Below are 23,716 nucleotides of genomic sequence, written 5' to 3' on the forward strand. Positions count from 1 at the left end.
GTAAAGTAATGTTTAGCTAAATGATCATCAAACAAAGTCAATTTTGTCTTCAAGAGGGTGCCTGAAGCACAAAAACAAGTCCAACACAAATAAGTCAAGACATCTATCCAGGCCATGGATTTCTGGTTCAGACCGGAACCAACAGCAAATAGCACTATGAATCAACAGCAAAGAAAGACATTAACATTCCACAATCTGTTGACAGGACAACAGTGACAATGGCAAAAAACAAAAAACCATTGTGAGTGATAAATCTGCAAGTGACTGAAATGTGCAATAAATCAATAACAAAACTATCACCGACTTGTCAACAAGTGAGTTGATGGCATTTCTAATAAAACAGAACTCCTGACAAAAACACCCAAGTCGAAAAACTAAGTGATGAAAGAAAACGTCACAATTCAGCAATATGAATAGATTAATCTAAAGTCTTTACAACAAAGCATTGTTGTAGCCATACTACTAAGAAGAATCAACAGTGAGACACCATTACTAATAATAATCGCAGTACTTGGATGATGGAAATGGTCACTTTGCTCAGTCCAGAAGAGTCAGGTAAAACCCTAAATAACAATTTGTAGGGGCATTAGAGATACATTGTCCAACAAATTATCCAGTCCACTGTGTCCAAGTAGCCCATTTTATGAAACTGGCGTTTGTGGCATGGTGGCCCAGTGGTTAGCCCTGTTGCCTCACAGCAAGAAGGTCCTGGGTTCAACCCCAGGCCGTCCCTGGTCCTTTCTGTGTGTAGTTTGCGTGTTCTCCCCGTGTCTGCATGTGTTTCCTCCCACCATCAAAAAGACATGCACGTTAGGGTTAATACTCCTGTCTGTGCCCCTGACCAAGGCACTGGAAAGAAGAACTGGAGTTGTTCCCGGGGCACTGCAGCTGCCCACTGCTTCTATGCAATAGAATGGGCTAAATGCAGACAACAAATTCATTGTAAGAATTAGTGCTGCACGATTTGGTGAAAATGTCATATTGCGATTATTGTGGACAACATTACGATTTGCGATAATAACCAAATTTATACATCATCTCATCATTAACTGCTTCTCCGGGGTCGAGTTGCGGTGGCAGCAAGCTAAGTAGGGCACTCCAGATGTCCCTCTCCCTAGCAACGCCCTCCAGCTCCTCCTGGGGGGATCTCGTGTTGAAAGGAGCCAGTTGAGGTGGTTCAGGCATCTGATTAGGATACGTCCAACTGGGAGGAGACCCTGGGGTGGACCCAGAACTCGCTGGAGGGACACCTTGGGATCCCCCAGGAGGAGCAAATTTATACAAACACAAATAATATAAATTTGTCGTGTTGCCGCAACATGTAGCGACTTTCATTTTGCATGTTTTATACAGTACCTCTTTCTGCTCAATGTCGCTGAGCTTGAATCCAAAATATCACCTTAAAACAGAGGTTGCGTTTTTTTTTTTGTGTGCCACCGGCTCATCAGCGTTAACCTGCTAGTTGTCACCGGTATCCATTTTTTCCTTCCTTCTGGTCTGCACACAGCACACCGGATAGTCATGTGACCGTAGACTACACACACTTCACTGTCTAAACAGAAACTGATTGGTCAGCTCTTAATTATTGGAAGATATGCAGACTGCACACAAACAGACGTTCACACAAACATTTTATTATTTAATTAAATTGCAGCCTTTTGTGGTTATATAATTGCACAGGCTGACATCGCAATTGTGATTAGATTAATCGTGCAGCACTAGTAAGAATGCAATGTCAAATAAGGTGGCTTTCTTCTTTTCTTTTTGGTTTGTGCAGGCAAGACACTGCAAAACGTCTATCTCCATAACTGGTGGCCATACTTTTGGGCCATTTTCTCTTGCCCCGTTCTGACGCTGTAGATCATGTAGAAGGCAATGGCAAATAACATTTGAAAAAAGCTAAAATCTGTTGCCAAATAACCAAGCTAGGGGTTACCAACAAAAGAATTCCATAATTGAGAAATTCCAACTAACTTAATGTTTGCACGTTTGTCAACGTAACAAGCCTCTTTGGCAGCAGTATTTGGGAGCTGTTTTTCCCAAAAAATCTCAGTGGATGGTAGATTGTGAGACTGGCTAGTTAGATACACCCCGTGGTTAAGTGGAGAAAAAGGTTACGTGTCCACCTTCTTGAGATTTCTTGTGTGATTCATAACATCAAAAATTCTAAGATGGGAAAAACAAAAACAAAAAAACAACTGCAAACATGGTATGACCATAGGGTTGGGCCGATGTAGAAATATTCAAATTGGTTTGATATTAAGCCAAACACTGGACGGGTATACCGGATTTTACCACTAGGTGTCGCACTTGACCCAGCAGCCGCTCCCGAGTGGAACATAATGACACTGAATGAGACTTGGAGCAACTCCAGTCCAGTTGGTTGCCATATTGGCGCAGTTTTCCTTTTCTTTGACACTAACTCTGGCATGTCTCTTCTCTCGTCACCACAAAATAAAGTAAGTAAACACACCGTGCACACCCCCCCCCCCCCAACCATCTCTACTGAATTTGATCTCCTTGTTGCCGGCCTCGGCACTAAATTCTGCACAGCCTGTCAGACACTAGCGGCTCCGTTAGTCTGTTTATAAACAAACATAATATATTAATCTCATTGTCATATTGCTTATTACTAATGCAATACAAGTTGGATTAACACCGTGATATCGTCGGCACAGGTTGCTGATGTAGGCTACTTTTTAATTTGCCAGAACGTCTCATAATGACAAATACCGTTTCAGTCGGTTTGCATAAAATCAAACCGGTTTAAGCTCGTACACTGAACTGGCAAAACTGGAAACCGACCCAACTCTATATGACCATGACAAAAACGTGTGATGGTCATCATGGTCACCAAATGTTTTGAAAAAGCTCTGATCAGGGAACAAATCATGCATAGATTTATGTTTCAGCAATAACGATAACTCAGTGATATCAGCGAGTCATCATGGAGGAAATCCTTTGTCTCACCGACCACATCATGTTCTGATAATGTCCTTTTTCTAATCTGTGCCTATTCTTTCATTCACTTAATGTGCCAATTCCTTTTGACTAATAAAAACAAAACAAACATGAATGGGAGGGTCCCATGTTGGTGCTCCAACCACGCAGACTGAAGAGTCCTTGTGGAGGACTCTGAGTCCCCAACCCGTGCAACCGTACTTAAGCCCACCACGCACTCTGAATCCACAGTAGGAGCAACTGAGAACTGTTACAGGATCAACCAAGTATTACAAATATCAATATTATTACACTACTACTGCACTCTGTTTAACCAGCATGACTCTATCAAACCAACTCCCCTGGCATCATATATGCACAGTGACATTTTTACAGTTGTCTTGGCTACCAAGACATCAAGCAGAACAGAACTGCTTGTTGGAAATGGTGAGGAATGAAGAAAAGTACAAGCAAGTAGCTTGTGTTTGCTGTACTAGGTTGTCAATAAACCCTGTAACCTGTTGCAAATGCGAATCTAACGGCATGGTAGCATAACGGTGCGACAGTGAACAGGACCTCTCTGAAAATGTACACTAAGTTTTATGGAGCTACAAGGAGGCTGATTCGGCCTGTTCAAATAAAGTATTTAGTGTGTAATTTCATCTACCTTCAGGGCAGAAACGTTTTTTTTCCTACATATTTTAGCCAAAGATGTATATCGTATATCATTAAAACCACTTTGATATTTTAGCAGATGACATTTTTACTGTACATGTTGTATATCATGGTTGGCAATCTGCCAAATTGTGTGGTAGTGCACACTGATTTAAAAGATCCAGGACACCCGAACAAGTGTTTTTGGTTACTTTAGCTGATTAGACCACTTCTAAGGTTGAGGTCGGATGGAGCTATGCATGTTACAAGGTGAGGTCAGCTCAGCTCGTAACGTGTACTCAAAAGAACCAATAGTGTAAGTTGTCCTTAACGGGTACAACAAAACTAACAGAAGAATCAGGGAGTGTGTGTGTGTGTGTGTGTGTGTGTGTGTATGTATGTATACATACATCCCCAGACAGACCTGAGAGGAGGACTAATCAGCCAACTCAACTTAAAACACCTGTGCGGGTGTCCTGGGTTTTTAAAAGCCATGGCAATAATTAACCAGCATTTGGTTTGTATTAACCTTCTACCTCTATCACGTTACTCTGCCTACATTTTGATGTTATTGTTCAAGCCCCTCCCACATTGGTGGATGACACTTGAGGTGAGTTATTTCTTTAACTTTGGGGGTACAAATTACACATTTCACCCTTAACAGTCCTCAACAGTCAATGCATTTTTAATTGCCTTTTCTATGTATATCCTATGAAAGACATACACAAATCTGGGGAAGTAGCGGAAGTAAACAAGTCACCATTATTTCGGTGGCATCTCCCTATAACACGCATGCGTTTGAATGCAAGCTGTCATAAGAAGTGAACAATTTTCCACTTTTTCGTTTCTATGCAATGTTACTTTTGACAACAATGTCTAGTTCTCAGCTACTCCAACAGTAGGGCAAACTTCAACTTTGGACAAAAAACAAAAAAAAACAAAAACAAAACTGAATGAGTGCCCCTGTCTGAGACCATACTCTTTACATAGATTCTCTGGCTTTGTAGAGGACCAAGATGTTCACAAGAAGTGGATCAAGAATATTAACAAAAACGACTTTGTTCTCAAAACAGCATGGTAGGTTTTGGTTAACAGAAGTCAAATCTATTAATGTACAGTTAGGCTTACTACCCATGCTGCTGTCACTGTCAGCAGCAGAAACTGACTCACTACAACTTGCCGCCGAACAAACAAATCGATCGCCGAATTTGTCCATAAGATGGGACACACACAAGGCTTCTTGTTCTTTCTAACAAACAGGCTTGTAGGCTTATCTGCAACTGATGGTATACAATTAAATGCACATTTATTGACACTAAAGATAAAATTAGGCCAATGATTATCTTGAAAAGGCCCTGTTAACATGTTACTGTGCCTTCATAAGCTTTATTCAGACTTTTCATGTACTCACTCAGATAGTACTGGAATTGCTGTAGTTTCTTCCCAGTATTACAAAGGTAAGAGTGGCTAGTCTCCAGATGTGTGTCATGCACAGTTATGTGGTGACTCATGTAAAGATAACCGCATACACAAAGAAGGCTAAATTTCTACACTGGACGAGAGAGTTTTAATTTCTTTTTGGACTGCATCCAAATTCCAACACCAATTTGAAAGTTGCATTCAAAACTCCTGTCTGAATGGGGTTTAAGTATCCAGTTGTAGCCACATTTTAAAGAGGCTCTACATTTGGCAACTGAACCAGTCTTCGCTGAAGCAGGCTGTTAAGACTGGTCTTAACAACCTGTCTTTTCTGCCGTCTTGATCCTATTCACACTAGGGTACAGATTGAGCAGGGCCCAACAAAACCAATGGCCCCGGGCCAGTAGAAGTTTATGCAGGGCAAGTTGATTGGCCAGTCACTGTCCTGGCAATCAGAGTCATGGGTAGGTCGCTTTAAATCTTTCCTGCCCTAGTGTCATTCATCTATCATACTTACCGGTACCCGGAGAAAAAAAAATGTCCACTAAAGAAACACGCGAGGCTACGAAAAGAAAGAGGGGCTTTCTACTTTCATGGAAAGCAACAATACTCCTGGGTGGAAAACAGTAACTGTGGTATGTTCTGCAGTTCGCCAGCAATTCCCTGCAAAAGCCAATCAAGGAGGTTCGTTTTTTAAAGGGACTGACAATTATTGAAAACATGCTCTCAACGCGCACAACAAAAGTAGAAACAACTTGCAGCCAAACGGATGGTGGACAACCGGTCATCAGGCCCGCTTAACAACATCTGGGCAAGATGGGCAAATACTGAGAGACCAGAGGATGAAGAAGCTTATTAAAAGACACACAGAAGCAGACTGAGCTTGGAGTGAACACGCGTACATACTTTTTTTTTTTTTATAAAAGTGTTGAAATGTAAAAATTAATCGGTTGTATATAAGAATCAATTATATGAGGCAAGATTGAAATGAGACAAAGCAAGAGAGGCAAGGTTGAGATGGCTTGGACATGTGTGGAGGTGAGATGCTGGGTAAATTGGGAGAAGGATGCTGAACATGGAACTGCCAGGGAAGAGGAAAAGAGGGAGGCCAAAGAGGAGGTTTATGGATGTGTTGAGGGAGGACACACAGGTGGCTGGTGTGACAGAGGAAGATGCAGAGACAGGAAGAAATGGAAACGGATGATCCGCTATGGCGACCCCTAACGGGAGCAGCCGAAAGTAGTAGTACTAGTGTACACAAGAATCAATTGTATTTTACTTGACACATTAAGTGAGGAAATAATCAGGTGTGTAGTATTTTATATGATGAATAAATCACCACAACTAAAAAATGTATTTTCTTTTTTGGCTGCTGTGCCAGTGAAAATATACAAGGGGTCAGTTAAACTCTGATCTACTGGTCAAGTGGGGAAAAAATGTTATGTTGGACACTGTTGAGGGTTTCAAACTTTAAGACTCACCAGCAAGATTCTTCCAGGTTGCATCTGAAATTGTACACTATCATACTATTTAGAATAGGGGTGCAAGGATTAATCGACGTAGTCAACAAAAATCGATGACAAAATTAGTTGCCAACGAGTTTAATTGTTGACTATTCGTCGGTTACGTCATCGCGCATGTAGTTCACACTGTGGAACTGAACTAAACATCGTTTCACCAGAGCTGGTGATGGAAGTAGCTCATGAGTGAGGTATTCACTTCCTCCCAACCTTCTGAGTTGCACATGCGCAAAAGCGACCGGGAACGGAAGCGGAAGCGACCGGACATGTAAACAAAACAGCAAAATGCGCGGCGGCCGCCGATGCAACGCCATCGCGTCCTAAAACATCTTAAGTCTGGGAGTAGTTCACCCTCAGCTTGGCAAAGAAAAGGATTACCTACAAGATTTGTAAGGCGGACCTTGCTTATCATGGGAGCGCCTCAGTAATGCACGAACATGTGAAGCGGAGGCACACTGGACATCTGGACGATGCGGACACACCTCGGTAAGATAGTTAGCTTTTAGCTAGCTAGCTTTGTGTAGACGGAGTTGTCTTGCCTTTTAACATTAACATAACGCCAACAAAACTCAGTCTATACCTGCACGCAGGATTCTAATAGTTTAAAGAGTAATGTTACCCTTTTGCCTGACAAATGTCTTTTTTAATCAAATTTATGCAGTCCGACTCCGAAAAAGAGCAAAGGTACCATGGATGGCTTTATGCAAAAGAAGCAGACGTGTACACCGCAGCAAGCGACTGCCCTTACCGAGTCAATACTTAACATGATGGTCAATGACAAGAGCTATTGTTTTGTGCGATTCAGTATCTGACTAGTCGATTAATCGTTTCACTAATCAATGACTAGTCGACTATCAAAATAGTCGTTAGTTGCAGCACTAATTTAGAACATCAAAATACTATGTGTTTTTAGTATGTCCGAAACCACAGTATGCATCAAATAGCACATGAAAAATACCAGGATGTCATACTACATCCAGAGAAACATCACAGTATGCAAACATACTGGACACTATGCTGGCATGAATATCCCACATAGCATTGAAGCACTTTACGACAACAACCAACGATGACGAAGGGTGATACAAAACCAACCGGCTGAAGAGTTTAAATTTAAGTATTACTTTTCACTACGCTAAGCTGAAAAAGCATGTTTATTTTTATATTTTAAAAAACAATAATGGTCACCACACCAGTAGAAGTTTGTGTACAGCGTGTTGTCATTAACCCGCAGAGCTGAAAGGAAGTGATGCGGCTTTATGATGTAGTATTTCCAAACAGCCGTCGTATTATTTGCTCACATACTAATAGAATGCTGGAAGATGAGTACAAAGTAGTATGTAACTTCGGACGCAACCAAAGTCTCGTTTAGTGGAATCTTGCGAAAACACGTTGGCAAAATCAAGGAAAACAAAAAACAAAGAGCGCCGAAGAAGAGAGGGAGACAACCGGCAGACTAATTTGAGCTCTCTCATCAAAGTTAAAAGTGTTGGTCAAAGTACATGCCAATAAACATTTTCGGAGTGAACAATTCGTTTTTAGCCTAATCTGTATAGCTATTACTCTGCTTCAAACTCAAGTCAAGACGTCAACACATGGCTTGAGAGACGGTCAGGACTCGGCGAGGGAATCTTGAGCCCTTTCTCACTAGAGGATAATCTGCCCCCCCCCCCCCCCAAAATAATCGGCCCACAGTGTCTTCGGTCGGCAAGGACAGAACGCAAGAACAAACCCAACTTTCATTAGGTGTAAAACTTCCTTTAGGAGAATTCAAATTTATAAACAATTTAAATTGTCTCTGATAATAGTAAAAAATTAAAAAAAGGGCCTACAGTACCCAATCATTGTCAAAGCGCGTTTGCAATAAATGCCCGTATAAATTACACTGGTTTCAGTACAGACAGGATGATATTTCCGAGTACCCCCGAGTTTGATGAAAACAGTGGGTAATTTAATGCTCCATAATTTTCACTGAGTAGGTGTGTGAAAAAGAAATTGCTGATTCAGATGGGATTAAGATCACCGGGTATAGCCCCTTTTGGACAGGAATAGTTTTTCAGCGGGAGGTCAGTTTTTTTTTTTTGTGCAACACAGACATATCCGGTGATTTTAATACCGTCCGAATCGGCAATGTCCATGTATAGGAGAAACTACAGCGATTCCATTACCATCTTAAAGGGTACATGAAAAGACAGATATCCTGTGTCATTTATTACATCTCGGACATCGTTTGAGAAACTACTCCTGTGCGAACAGGGCTTATGTCTGTGATATAGGGCTAACTCGAAGCCTTCGGCAACGATCAAAGGCTTCGATCGAACGGCAAAATCAGTATTCGAATCCCAACCCCTGAGAAACTACTCCTGTCCAAATGGGGGTTTAGTAAGTTACCATCTTACTGCTAGTCCCTCCATCAGAGCTGTTGTGAAGAAGTAATTTCTGCTGATGTTTTTGTACATGCTAAGCAAGGGAAATCTCTGGGAAATACCAGCAGCATCAGCTAAGGAACACTGACCTACTTCGACATCCAGCTACTAGCCAGCACTCACACCTCAGCTGTCAGCACTCAACTAGGTGTGCTGGAAATCTAGACCAAAATTGTCTAACGAAACTACTCTGACCAGACTTTCACACACAAATCCAACACCAAAGTCACCAGCTAGGACAACTAGAAAGACTTCATACAAATGACAGCACTGAATGCTGTGGCTTCTTAAATATGTCTCCCAAGTGATGTATTCAAGCTTGCAGTGAACCTAAAAACATAAAAAAATCAGAAAATAGTGTATCATGATACAGTGGCCTGTCAAGCAGCAAAGCCATTTTCACAGCTGAAATGCTTCAGGTAGAGCTGAAAATAATTCATTGCCTTGCCACCATCCAGACTGCAGAGGTGCACGGCTGTCAGTGATGGGTCATAAAGCAATAGGATGACTTGGATGCCCTCCAAACTATGCCAGGGTTTTCAGGAGTCCAGCAATGGGTTTTATATTGAATCTGGACTAAGATGGCACAGGGCTCCACAGCACCACGTAAGTCTGCGAGATAGTTCCACATGGTCATGTGAGACATAGGCAAAATGAAAGTAGGGAGAGGGAAAGAAGTCTCTTCACTGGAGACGGAAAAACAGTAAAACAAAAACAGCAGAAGGATGCAGGATCATGATTAAGGATGTGCCAATAAAGGATTGACAAGAGACGGTCAAGCACCAGCAGACAAGACAATCCAGGCAAGAGGTCTGACTAAAAATGCCCAACAAGGCTGGTGTAATCACACATCACCATCTGTTAGTCACCCGTGTAACGGATGAGTCCAGGTACAAATGCTATGATCCCTGGATATTTACTATTTTTTGCTTTTAAGGAAAGACTAATACCTCTAGTTTTGAACATGATACAGTGAAAATGAAGCACAGAACAAGAAGCTTGAGCAACTGTTAACTGCGTAGTTAAAGTATGGAAAATCCCAGTGATGGGTTCTTGAATATCTATAGTCTATAGACTAAGCATAAATATTGCCATGCCAATTCAAGACTGCAAAAATTTCTTGTTTCTTACACATGGGGCTCTATGATCAAAATGTGAGTGAGATGGCCTTTTATGTATTTGCAAATTAGATGATCTCAGCTTTGCAGTTGAGTGTGTGCTTTATGTGTAACTGATATTTATGTCACCTTCATTGATCTTTGCCATGTCCACAGTGGCATTGTTGAGCTGGAGGGCAGTCTGAAGTGCTGGGAGGAGCTGCCTGAGCAGGGTAGGGTCCTGGAGTAGTGGCGGGGCGGGAGACTGCAGGACTGGAGACACAGGGACTGTTGAGGCAGAGGAGCCAGGAGGCCCTGATGAAGGGTTCAGACCCCCTGAGCCTGATGATGACGACGACTGGGACTGAGTGGCTGCTGTGGGCTTCTCCACCTGGGCTGATTCTGAAGGCAGCAAACAGCAGAAAATCAATTGGTCAAGCCACATATATCCTCACAATTGCCTTTTGCCAAACTGACAATTATTCTAAAATGAAGACATTGACATTTAATTTTTCTTTTGATGATAAAATGGGTTACAGTGGGTATTTTAGGACCAGTCTTGACAAGCAATTGACATCCCTCAAGAGCAATTCTTTAGAAATACAATGACAATACAATGACAATGATTTGCTTAAGCATTTACACTTCCACTTGATGGAATAGAGGGAAAAAAGTGAGTGTTCCCCATCATCACCAATATACACAAATGCCAATATACAGACAACATGTTCCAGCTTCCATCCTAACGTAGTCTTAATTTGTGTGTGTAGTGGTAGTAAGGTGTTCGGGAAGCTAGGAATGCAGTATTGAGCCTTCTTTTGTTCTTGGCCTAACTTTGAAATATTGGTGAAGGAAGATAGCAACTTTATGAACCCAATGGCATACCCTCAATCACTCAACCCTGTAACAGTTAGTACAAATACTTAAAGGAAAAATTCACTGATTTTCAACCTTATCTCTGTCCATCTGCAACAGGGATAGCACATGAAAAACATCTGCAGTTGTTCCCGATCGTTTCCGTATCTTTGGAGCGGCAGTGGAACAGTTTTTTTCATGGCCTTCAAGTGACGCATTGTGATGTCATTTGGTGATAAAAAAACTACTGACTGGAAGAATTTCTAATACGCTACAATGTTGTCTGAAATACACTTGTGGTGGTAGCTGGCGGAAAGGGCCGGCATTACCTGTTGGTGACAGCACTTAGATCTTTCTAGGTTTTCCAGAGCTCCAACGCCTGTGTATATGGGAACGCCTCTGGTGCTGATACATTTATCAATATTCGCAGACATGCAGCCAGGTGCTCCCTTTTCAGTCTGCTTCTCAGGTCAGTGCATGAAAAATTAGTCTTTTTAACTACCATAGCCCAAAGAGAAAACAAATTATCTTATATTTAGCCAGGAAAACTTTGCTGTATATTGCACAATGGTCAAGTTAGGTGTGCTGAACACACTCTTGAGTCTTATAGCTACCAATGCAGCATAATTGCCCCTTTCTTTCATAGAATTCAAAGCTACTATCAAAGTCAGGGAACAATTACACAATAAGGAGAAAAGGAGTTGCTTTACCTGGTCCGTGCTTGTAAAATATCCACTGTGTCCACATCTTCTAATGTAATACCACAGAGCGTCTCTCTCTCTCTCTGTTTCTCTGCAGAATATGTGCAAAACTGTCTGTACACCCTTCTCATGATAGCAGAACGAACCGGTACGGGAGGGGTAGAGCAAGGGGAGATTGTCCACTAGTTAATCGATTGCAGATGGCGTTGTTCCTTCGGACGGATAAATAATAATATAGAAATGCTAAAACGGGTTGCCAAATATATTCTGGCGGCTGTTAATATACTGGGGTGGCCTGCCCAAGTAAAGTCTATGTGTGGGAAACACTGTTCTAATCTGCTCTAAATACGCTGTACAAAAAAAGCACTCTCGTTCTTAACTAAGTAACGTTGCTGCAAGCACTTAAGATTTTAGTGGACAACACAGAAGCTTGCGCAAAACACATTCTGGTACATGTAGGCACTGTGGCAGACTGTGAGTAGGATAACACTGATTTCTCAGTCAATAGTATGCAATGAGGACTTAATTGCTTCATTACACATCAGTACTGCTTGCACATGCAAAAATAAATAAATATTTTTGAAATGGCGGAATTTCCCTTTAAGGGAATATTACCTATGAAGTGGGCCAACAGATTCATGACCAAGCATCTTTTTGTCCTCTAGGGACTACCAATAGGTCAGCACATTGTGACAGGACATGGTTTAGTTCATTCGCCTGTTCTCTAAATCGGGCTTCTGTACGAATGCTGGCTCTGGAGATGTCACAGGAATTGTTGCATCATATCCTGTGCATCTGTAAAGCTTACCTCAAACTGTAAGAAATTAAATTAAATAAAGGCAGAGACCTCTACTGTGTTTGATTGTAAGAAGACAGCAACAAAACCAGATGGACCACTGACTAGTGGCCAACTGTGTTAGTACAAGCAAGATTTTAAACTGAAATTAATGTTTGCTTCAGAAAACTAATGATAATTGATAGGAGTATAATAGTCCAATAATACTGCTAGAGTAACCCCCCTTCTCAAGAAACCATAACTTAACCCCCCTGACGTCAAAAATTACAGACCGGTTTCCCTTCTACCCTTTCTATCCAAAACTTTCAAACGTGCCGTCTTTCACCAACTTTCTTTGTACCTCCACCAGAACAACCTCCTGGATCCCAACCAGTCTGGGTTCAGGGTAGGTCACTCGATAGAGATGGCTCTCCTTGCAGTGACAGAATCACTGCACTCTGCGAGAGCAAACTCTCTCTCCTCTTTTCTGATACTCCTAGAGCTGTCAGCTGCGTTCGACACAGTGAACCACCAGATCCTCCTCTCTACCCTCGAGGGGCTGGTTGTCACAGGCTCTGCACTCTTAATGTTTGCATCCTTCCTGGCGGGTCGCTCCTACCAGGTGACATGGAGGGGATCTGTGTCGGAGCCTTGCAGACTGACTACAGGCATTCCACAGGGTTCGGTTCTGGGTCCTCTCCTTTTCTCCCTGTACACGACATCCCTGGGTTCTGTTATTCGCTCGCATGACTTCTCTTACATTGTTATGCCGATGACACCCAGCTGATCTTGTCCTTTCCTCCCTCTGACACACAAGGAAAGACACGCATTGCTGCATGCTTGACTGACATCTCGGAGTGGATGGCGGCGACACACCACCTGAAGCTCAATCTGGACAAGACAAAGCTGATGTTCCTCCCGGGGAAAGGTTGCCTGCACCGAGACCTGGCCATCACTATTGACAACACCGTGGTGACGCCAACTCGGACTGCGAGGAATCTGGGTGTGATCCTGGACGACCAACTGTCATTTGCTGCAAACGTTGCATCGGTTGCTCGCTCCTGCAGATTTCTCCTCTATACCATCAGGAGGATTCGCCCATTCCTCACCGACGAGATGGCACAGGTGCTCATCCAGGCACTGGTCATCTCCCGTCTGGACTACGGCAACTCCCTCCTTGCTGGCGCCCCGGCTTTGGCCATCAGACCTCTGGAGCTTGTTCAGAAAGCTGCAGCTCATCTGGTGTTCAACCGCCCTAAGTTCTCCCACACAACTCCCCTTCTCATGTCCCTACACTGGCTCCCAGTAGCTGCTCGCATCCAGTTTAAGACTCTGGTGCTAGCCTACAGGGCAGTGAAAGGAACAGCTCCTTCTTATCTCCAGGCCATGGTCAAGCCCTTACACCCTCGCCTGACCACTTCGCTCTGCTGCCTCAGGACGTCTGGTTGCCCCGTCGCTCAGAGGCCCCTGCTGCCGATTGACCCGGTCACAGCTCTTTTCTGTCCTGGCCCCACAGTGGTGGAATGAACTCCCCACTGATGTCAGGACAGCGGAGTCGCTGCCTATCTTTCGGCGCAGGTTGAAAACTCACCTGTTCAAGAACTACTACCCTGTTACTTGTTCTTAGCACTTATTGTATTCACTCATTTAAAAAAAAAATCTCTTCCTTGCGCTTTTACTTTAGCACTCGTTTTGCTCTTAGATGCTTGTTTAGAGAGAAGATGCACTTATGACCTCTGATGACTAGTAGTTCGCCTGATTTCTTACATTAAATGCACTTATTGTAAGTCGCTTTGGATATAAGCATCGGCTAAATGACTGTAATGTAATGTAATATAATGATAAATACTTGTAAGAAAATATTTGCTTTTAATGATAGAATGCCTCAATGAAGACACCAGCCGTACTTAATAAAATGCCTACCAAAAAAAATGTAGCCAAATTCTAGATTACTTGATAAATATGCAACTGAAAATTGTTTACACATTACAACATAATCACTGATGCCAGCATCTTTTTGTAAAAAGCAGGTCAAATTTTAAAAAGGTCACATCAAAAGGTCACAAGCAGATTAAAAAAACAACCTAATTTCACAATTTAAAAGGCCCACTTTAGTCAAATACTGCTCTAATACAATTAAAACATGTTTTCCAAGGGTGTCTGGGTGGCGTGGCGGTCTATTCCACTGCCTACCAATATGGGGATCATCGGTTTGAATCCCCATGTTACCTCCGGCTTGGTCGGGTGTCCCTACAAACACAATTGGTCGTGTCTGCGGGTGGTAAGCCGGATGTGGGTATGTGTCCTGGTCGCTGCACTAGCGCCTCCTCTGGTCGGTCGGGGCGCCTGTTCGGGGGCGAGGGGGAATTGGGGGGAATAGTGTGATCCTCCCACGCACTACGTCCCCCCGGCGAAACTCCTCACTGCCAGGTGAAAAGAAGCAGCTGGTGACTTCACATGTATCGGAGGAGGCATGCGGTAGTCTGCAGCCCTTCCCGGATTGGCAGAGGGGGTGGAGCAGTGACCGCAACAGCTCGGAAGATTGAGGTAATTGGCCGGATAAAATTGGGGAGAAAAGGGGGGGGGGTTACAAAAGCACACATTTTCCCCAGGTCTACGGGTCCTTTGTACTGGTTTTAGTCCAAAAATGCATATTGCTATGTTTTTAACAAATTGGTCATGGAGCACAACTGCTATTTGAGATACGACTCCCTGGAGGCGTGTACTTTTGTTCTGAAGGTAGTAGTGGGGGTTGACTTGGGAGTTTTGCTGGACAACTTGTTTGATTGTGTGTTGGTGAAGGAGATTGAAAGACAGAACACTGAGGATTAATCCCAAAGTTCTGTGCTAACCCATTAATCTTGCTTTGTGAAACAGGGTCCTAAGGCAACTTTCCCCAAAACATTTATCTGTGTATCAACAACTTGCATTCAACTTTGCCTATGCTCTCAGTCACTTCTAACTTTATACTGTGTGTGCTCCAAATGCCAGGCCAAGGTTTTATTTAGGGCTCGACAAACTAAGCTCAGTTTATTTCATCTTGGCACCTGTGTCTTAAAGGTCTAAGACTGCACTAGAAAAGACTGACAGGATCAATAGACTGCTGACCTTGGCATAGCCCCAGGGAAATGTGTAATGTGCTCTGATGTAAGACGGGTCTGTGCTCAGTTGGAGTTCAGGCTGTTTCTCTGGCTGTAGGGCAAAATAAAAGACATGAGAGGGGCTCTGTTGTGGTGTAGCCTTTCTCAGTGAAGAACTCATTATTCAAGCCTTGTTACTGGCCACAATCTTGTTGCTCATCTGCCTGAGCTAAAGACCACTGCAAAAGTATCAGGGATGTGTTAGGCAGCATTTCAAGTCGTAAGGATTTCAAGCAGAGCAGAAAGAGTAGATGCAGACACAATTTGCATCATACCATATCTATGGTAAGGCACAAGTCTACCATTGCAGATTTCAAAATGTTTTATTTGTGGCTATTTTATCTTTTTTCTGTCTTTTCACTTAAAAGCCCATTAGCTTTTACTTGCATGTTATTCACACAAACTATACAAGGCTCGTTAAGCTCAAAAAACTGATAATTTGATCCTTGTTTCTTTCAACATTCAAGTGAATGTTGATCCAGAGAAATATATTAAATGGGTGACCCACCAACAGTTTGATCTGTTTTTTTTAGCAGGATGCTTAGTGAATTTTACTCCACACAAACATTTTACATAAAATATAAGTACAATGAATATCACAATTTGATATTTTTGTTATGACTACATCACATCTGCAGCCACAACTGGCAAACTAGTGTTCCAACTAAACAAGGTTTCAAACATGGCTATTTTAAGGATTTCCAATGAGAAAACAACAACTAATTGAATTTGGTAAACTTTGTACGACTAAAGCAGCATATTAAGTCTCAGCCTTTTGGAGTCCTTTTGCGCAGATATTTAGCATACATTTATCAACAGCCACCAATACAAAAATAGATCTATTTAACATCCTTACGATAGTCACTGACCACAAGACCATAGCTAGGTAGAAATATGTAAATTGAGATTTATTGTGACATGTAGAAGAGGACAAAAAAAAATTATTCATAATTATCTCTAGCCCTATCTAAGGCAACAATTTATGATCAACATTACAGTTGTTAAGAAAGTGTATACACATCTCTTAAAAGTTCTTTTGGATAATTCAGTTAAGTCACAACCGCCTGGTCAGGAAAAGTGTGGGCTCTGTTAAAGTAGCGCCAAATTTGTTTAGAATCAGCCCTATTCTCACATCGGGCTGTCCTCTCCAAATGAAGCCACAGGGGGCTGATAATCTGGGACAGATTATCCTCTAGTGCGAGAGCGCTCAAGATTTTGCCATCCCCTTGCTGTCCCCCGACCAGTCTTAGCAGCTGATTTTTTTTAAAACACATTTGTCACAACTGCAAATGGATCAGCCACTAAAATCAGAGACTGGTTCTGGCACGAGCCAATGGGATTGTACAGAATGGGCAGGATGTGCAGTCACTTTGTCAACAACAACTATTGGCATACACAAGGAAAAAAAAAACCTTTAATGACAATGGCTCTTGTTAAGCTGCTTTGACTTTTTATAGTCTATACAATCTTAACAATCTCTTTGTGTCTGACATGCTTGTGTAAGAAGTGAGGTTGTTGTCAAGCGTCTAGTGTGTTGGTGTAGTGTTCTGTGCCCGTCACGTCTCATTCTCAACCTTCACCGCTGGCTAGCAGAAATGCGAACAGGAGAGCCGAGCACGTAAGTCTCTCCCTGTCAGTACATAGCCTCTCCAACAGCAAGCCCTATGTAGTGCCTCCTCATGGTGACACACAGTAACTGGGTAAGACTTGGACCCTGGCTGAATTAAAAGGGATTCAGAGGAGGTCTGGCCCCTAGACGTGCGGTACGCAGGCCCATCGGTGTGTGGCTATTCTCTGATGCACACAAACTAGCCCCCCAGCTATGGGTTAAATAGTCCCACTGCCTAGTGGTTACCTCGGGAGAGGAATAGGCTACGGCAGTAAACCTGTAGAGAAAATCAACGTCCACAGTGCTGTTGTTTTTTGTTTTTCTTGATCTTTTGTATCTGTTTCAGTCAGAGTACTGCTGGCGTCGTATGTGGCTGCTGCTTCTCCCTCTCATGGCCCCTTCTGATCCACCCCTGTATATTTGTGCTATGTTTACCTGTTGTCTTGTTTCACCCCGTTTATTGTAAGGTGACTTTGATTGTTAGAAAAGCGCTATATAAGATTGATTTATTTTTATTATTACTATTTACTGCAGCCATCGTTAAAGCCATATCTTCCTCCATGTGATATCTTGACTTTTTGTTGAGTTTGGAGCACAGTGACTGCTGTACAAAAAACTAGTTGCTTGTGCTCCGCATTCATTTATTTGCTTGCATGTTGACCAGCAGACTATTAATGGCGCTCTTGTCTCTCCCTCCTCATTGGTGGTCTCAGTCCTTCCAACTTCCTTTTTGAGCTAACATATTTCCGCAAGATTCTACGAAATCTGAGATGAGACATGACGAATCAGGGTAGTGGTTCTTAATGTGTGTGTAGGGCAGTAGCCTGGGTGGGCCACTGGAGGTCAATACTGCGCTGTCTATTCCCCTGAGAGTTCAGCAATTGTTGCTGTTTGTCCCTTACAGGACACTGTATCCTGATATGTATACTTTTACACTAGATCATATGTTATTAGTGTCTTATTAAATTTAAACAGGCAGTAATTTGTTATTTTCAGTGTTAGATTATTATTTTGCACCATATACTTTTGCAACGAAGTTTGTTTGACTGCCTCATAAGGTTATGGACCAGCAGCTGTTGTGAGCAAATAAAATGCCACCCAGTCTCAACCACAATTCAGAACTCCCATGTCCGGTGCTTTCTTCTCGTCACACAATACCCCACTACACACAAAGAAACACAACGCAGAGTCCCAGGGTGTGAAGAGAGGCTCCAGCACCAGTGGGTTACATGTACATGTGAAATCCTCAATCTGTTCCATCGCCAGGGGTGAATATGATCAAGACAGCAGGCAAGAGACATCTCCAAGACCACTTCTTAGGTCTGAACAGCCTGCATCAGCAAAGGCTAGTTTAGTCAGTAAGTGTGTGGGAGCCTTTAGTTTACAAAACACTTACTAGCAGCAGTAAAGCCAGAGCCTGTCGATGCTTGCATGGCCTCCCTTCTGTAGTCCCTGTCTTTGGGGAAACTGTTAACAACTGTGGTCTTAGTGGCCTCTTTCTGCCTCTGCTCTCTGTGAAGAAAAACAAAAAATTGCATAATTCATTCATGCATCCTATCAATACTTTAAAAAAAATTAAGTAGCTATTGTGTCCAGTCATCATCTTAAAAGTAAAATTAAAAATAGCTACCTCTCCAACCACTCTTTGGGCTTTTCCCACTGGGAGACCTCTGTCCTGCAATTGTAGTAGTATTTCTTCCCGGAAGAGCTGATGTGCTCTGACCAGTCATCCCCTGGCTCATAATGCTAAGAGGAAAAAAAGAACAGATGTTTAGGGAAGCCAGGACAGTCACAGCGACAAAGACAGAGAGAGAGAAAGAGAGAGAATTTCTGATGCAAGATCCTGTAACCCAAGATGTAAAGGAGATATGCAGAGCTGCTAGCTACACATCTTTCACTGAGGCTTGGATGTTTCCTCAGCATTCCTGAGTATAATAATAGACTTAACATGAAAAGGGTTTGTGAAAATAAGCACGATAGATTTTTACCCTTTAACCCAAGTAAAAAAAGACATGTTATAATAGAGATGTGAGAATATCTTTGAGATTATGCAATACAGCAAAGATATGTATAATGTATGGGAAGTGGTCCACGCCAATTAGTCCTTGATAAAGATGGCCAATTAATAATCAATACCAAAAACTGTGCCATTTTTAATCTGTGTGGCTTTTTCATTGATAGAATGATTGTACAGCTCACTGACCTGCTTAAAGAATAGATTTACCACAAACTTAATTGGCTGAATCTTTTCGTGTCACCTTTTCAACAGTGTAATCGTTAAAGCTACTGTGTCTAAGCAGGTGCCACTGAGGTTCATATGCATGCAGGTTTTCATTACAACCCAACACTACACCAGGTGGTTTCACTGATTAACACATACTCAACCAGTCAGAGGACTACCCATTGAAATGGGTTGGAATGAATATCTGCATATACATGGCTATCAAAGGCACCTGATGGGACACCGCTGTGTTAAAGGCTTAAAAACAATGATGTGGAGTTGGTAGAGAGCGACCTATGGAATAGATGGGTATTCTGCAAGGTCCTGATTTTTGGACGCAATCCTATGTTATGATTCACAACTTTTATTTTTGTATTACATCTGCACTTTATCATAGAAGTGTCATTTACCCCAAAATGAGCTCCACTAAACAACCAGGAATGGCAAATTGACGACAGAGCCAGAAGCTAGGAAGATGATGCTTGCTAACTTTGATACCAATTTGCTAAGTGAATTCCAAGTAATTGTCAAATAAGTCATGGTACGAAATCAACTCTCCATAATGAGATCCATCAAATCATCGAACCCATCAAGACGGCCTTAGCAGACAATGGAACTAGGCTTGATGCTGTAGACGAGGGTATGAACACCTGTAGTTGCACGTGTGGATACACTGTAAGCTAATAATACCCAGCTTGCTAATGCCAACAGTAACGTTCAGCCTAAACTGGACAAACTGGAAAACTTCTACAGGTGCAATAACATGCACATCTTGGGTAAAGAGAAAAGGCTGGACAAGGGCAATCCCACCCAGTTTATTTCAGAACGTTTATTTATCTCACTCGGTGGACATACTAGCCTCAGAGAACCAGTGATTCTGGACCAAGTTCATCATTCAGCTGCTCCGAAACACCGTGGGTGTGAAAGACCTCAGCCATTCATCGTACGCATCCACTACTTCCAAGAGAAAGAACAGATCCTCCGTTTAGCAAGAGAGAAGCCCAGCAGCTTTCTTTTCTGGGAAACTGAATCCACATTTTCTCCGGCTATAGCACAGATATAGATAAACACGGGGCCCTGTTTAATGAGGTGAAATCTCTTCTTTGCCAGGCTGAAGTGAGATATGGGCTAATCTCCCAACCTGACTTCAAGTTACAAATAACGGGCAAGACAAGGTGTTGGGACACCCCACAAGCAGCGATGGACTATTACTCCAAAGAGATTCTTCCGCCCACAAAGACCGTGTAAAGTTACATCTCAACTTGATATTAGACCGGACTGACAATAGATGGGGCATCTAGCTAGCAAACAGAGATGTTGCCTAATGCTAACTCACCTAGAGGACACTAAAAGATTGCTTGTTGGCTTGCTGATATAGCTATATCCTCCCTACTCCAGTTTACTTGTTTACAGTTTACTGAGCCAAGACTTTGACTAAGCCAGTTCAACATAATAACAGTGGTATGGTGAAGATAGTGTACCTAACTACGTAATTTACTTTGAAAACATACTTATGAAATAGCACAATACAGTTTGATTTAACTGCTATATGTGGTAGTTATCTGTGTGACACTTCATTGTTCTCTAAACGCTTAACTAACGTTACTGTTGCTGTGATAACAGTAATTGTAGTGGGGCAATGTGGCTAACGTTACACTTAGCTAATGCGGGTATGACGGACTTCAAGTAGTTAGCGATACAATCCGTTATTAGGATGCTCACACTAATTTACAATGAGGTTCTATAATGTCAGTAGTTATGGTACTGTAATCGCACGTTTCTATTTCTTTGGTGTAAAGTCGTGCTTAGTGTTGCAAATCTGCGATTTGCTTGGTGCTAATGTTAGCCCGCTCAAAATGGCTATGGTACGAGCAAAACAGAAGTCAACTTAACCTCCTGTAATTCTGGGTCAAAGGCAAATCTGCAGCAACATGCTTACAATGGTAGAGGGCACAATTGTATTTACATTATCTTGGCAGACCAGCAGTTCAGTTTTATTGAACAGCAAGAAGTTAGACCAACTGTAAGATATGGTCACTGCTTAAAGTAGTTATCGTTATGACTACTTTAGGCTATAAAGTGCAGTAAATAAGTTTAATTTTTCCCCCCTGCTGAAAGCCCCCCCCCCTTTTTTTTCTTCCCTCTTTTCGGTTGAGGTCTCTGGTTGTCATTGGTATTAGGGATCGACCTTTTATTGGCCTGGCCGATTATCGGAATTGTGTCAAACCAATCAGTATTACAAATCCAAAGTATAACAAAAATATTTTTTAAACTTGTAATTCCAAGTGCTTTTGGTATGTTGTCTTGCAATAAAGCACTTCAAACTGTGCACTGGATTCCCAAAAAATCATTATGTCATCAGGGGGGAGAATTTAGGACTTGCAGCAGGGGACAGGGAACTTGGGGGGAGTCCCTTATTTCTCTATGTAGAACGTGGCAACCTAGGAGAGACATACAATATACAGACATACAGAGCGACTCTCCATTTTAGATAGGTAGCCAATGGTCATAACGTAAACTAGTGCCGAGTCTCATAGAGCTAAGTTGAATGCAGTAGCCAACGCCCACAAATTGACTTGTTGATCCATAATTTAACCAGCTGACAAGCAAAAAAAATTTGATAGGCTACAATGTTATTTCTTGCTGCTGGGAGCTCCCTGCACTTTTTGTTTTAAGATAATGAAAAGTTCTCTTTCAACTAAACATATGCTTAACGGCATTTCAAGGATGTTTTGTGTTTGAGTTCATGTTATTCTAAATTTTGACGCCAAGATTTTCATTTTTACTACAAATGTATATCGGTTCCAAATATCGGGTCTCCTTGATTACTAATAATCGGTATCGGCCCTGAATATTAGGATTAGTATCACTACTAATACCTCCAATGTGTATACATATACTTACAGAGCGCATGTTTTATCATTTAAAAAATGTTTCAACCAATGTTTTTTGACAAGCCAGTTTTGATAGCCACGGTCATCAAGCTCACAGCACTAATACCTTCAAGAGGCTTTTGAATGTATGGAGACAATCTTATGCCAAACCAGTCTGTTTTATTTTTTAACCTCATCTGTTCTACCTATCTTTTGTTTTTATGTAACCTAAAAATAAGCATGAGTAGACAATTGGTGGAATGTTTTCCCCCTCCCCCTTACAACAGTATTACATTGACACAATGTTTGAATACCATGTACAGGTTTTGGGTACAGTTGAATAATTAAACTTGGGGGTTTTCTTTCACTAAGGTTCAACAGGTGAATGGGGGGGGTGCATATGTCATATGTCGTTTTTTTCTTTTATCTTTCTTTTCACTGATCCCAATTTTCTTCTTGGCATATGTCCACAGCTAGGCTTACACTCCAGAGTAGGTATACACTCCAGTTATATAGAGGTCCCAATAGGAACTACACTCAATCAGATTCTCCCATAATAAGTGGTGATGTTTACTTCTAAAGGACTTAATAGTTTTCATGTCAACTCCGTTTATTGCGTCAGATGTGACCGAAGACCTAAACGGATGCCTAATTTATCTTATTTTTGGGTGGCACAGTGGCCCAGTGGTTAGCACTGTTGCTCTTGCTTCACAGCAAGAAGGTCCTGGGTTCGAACCCCAGGCCGTCCTAGGTCCTGTCTGTGTGGAGTTTGCATGTTCTCCCCTTGTTCTCCCCACCATCAACGACATGTATGTTAGGGTTGATACTCCTGCCTGTGCGCCTGACTGAGGTAATAGGAAAAAGAACTGGAGTTGCTCCCCAGGTGCTGCCCACTGCTCCTAGCTACACAGCTAGGACAGGTTAAATGCAACGAATGAATTTCGTTGTATGTATGTACAATGACAAATAAAACGTATTCTATTCTATTGTAGTTTCTGGCTCTTTATTTCACACTCTTATTCTAGCAAATGTGTATGCTCCTAATTGGAGGGACAGCAATTTTTTTTTTTTACAGATTTTCCATTTAACCTTCCCAACACAGATTCACACCTGTTAATATTAGCTGGTGACTTAATTGCACTATAAACCCACGGCTAGATCGCTCCTCATCCCGCCTCTCCCTACCCTCCAAATCTTCTGAAGTTCTGTTGTCATTCCTCGAAATGCTAGGAACCCTAGATCCATGGTGCTTCTTGTACCCTACAGCTTGACGGTATTCTTTTTTCTCTTTCCAGTTAGACAAATTCCCGTATTGATTACTTTTTCATTGACCAACAGTTACTCCCCCACATTCACTGCTGCACCTAATAATGTGATATCTGACCATAGTCCCCTAGTACTTGAACTGAACTTCCCAGAACAAAAACCTTGTCATTCCTGGCATCTCAACCCACTCTTTCTTTCTGATGATAGCTTTGTCCAGTAC

At 42.1% G+C, this 23,716-nt stretch overlaps 1 protein-coding gene across 2 annotated transcripts in view; it reads right to left on the bottom strand.

The window, feature by feature from the left end:
- Nucleotides 1-23,716, bottom strand: part of waca (WW domain containing adaptor with coiled-coil a) — a 60,845-nt gene that overhangs the window by 10,569 nt on the left and 26,560 nt on the right. For both annotated transcript variants that reach the window (XM_056299427.1, XM_056299426.1), the window contains exons 5-7: nucleotides 18,767-18,882; nucleotides 18,533-18,648; nucleotides 10,207-10,458 (exon numbers count right to left, since the gene is read on the bottom strand). In XM_056299427.1, coding sequence (XP_056155402.1) covers nucleotides 10,207-10,458; nucleotides 18,533-18,648; nucleotides 18,767-18,882 — 484 coding nt within the window. The remainder of the gene's footprint in view (nucleotides 1-10,206; nucleotides 10,459-18,532; nucleotides 18,649-18,766; nucleotides 18,883-23,716) is intronic.

This window comes from Lampris incognitus, chromosome 19 (genome assembly GCF_029633865.1).
Source record: "Lampris incognitus isolate fLamInc1 chromosome 19, fLamInc1.hap2, whole genome shotgun sequence".
Lineage (NCBI taxonomy): Eukaryota > Metazoa > Chordata > Actinopteri > Lampriformes > Lampridae > Lampris > Lampris incognitus.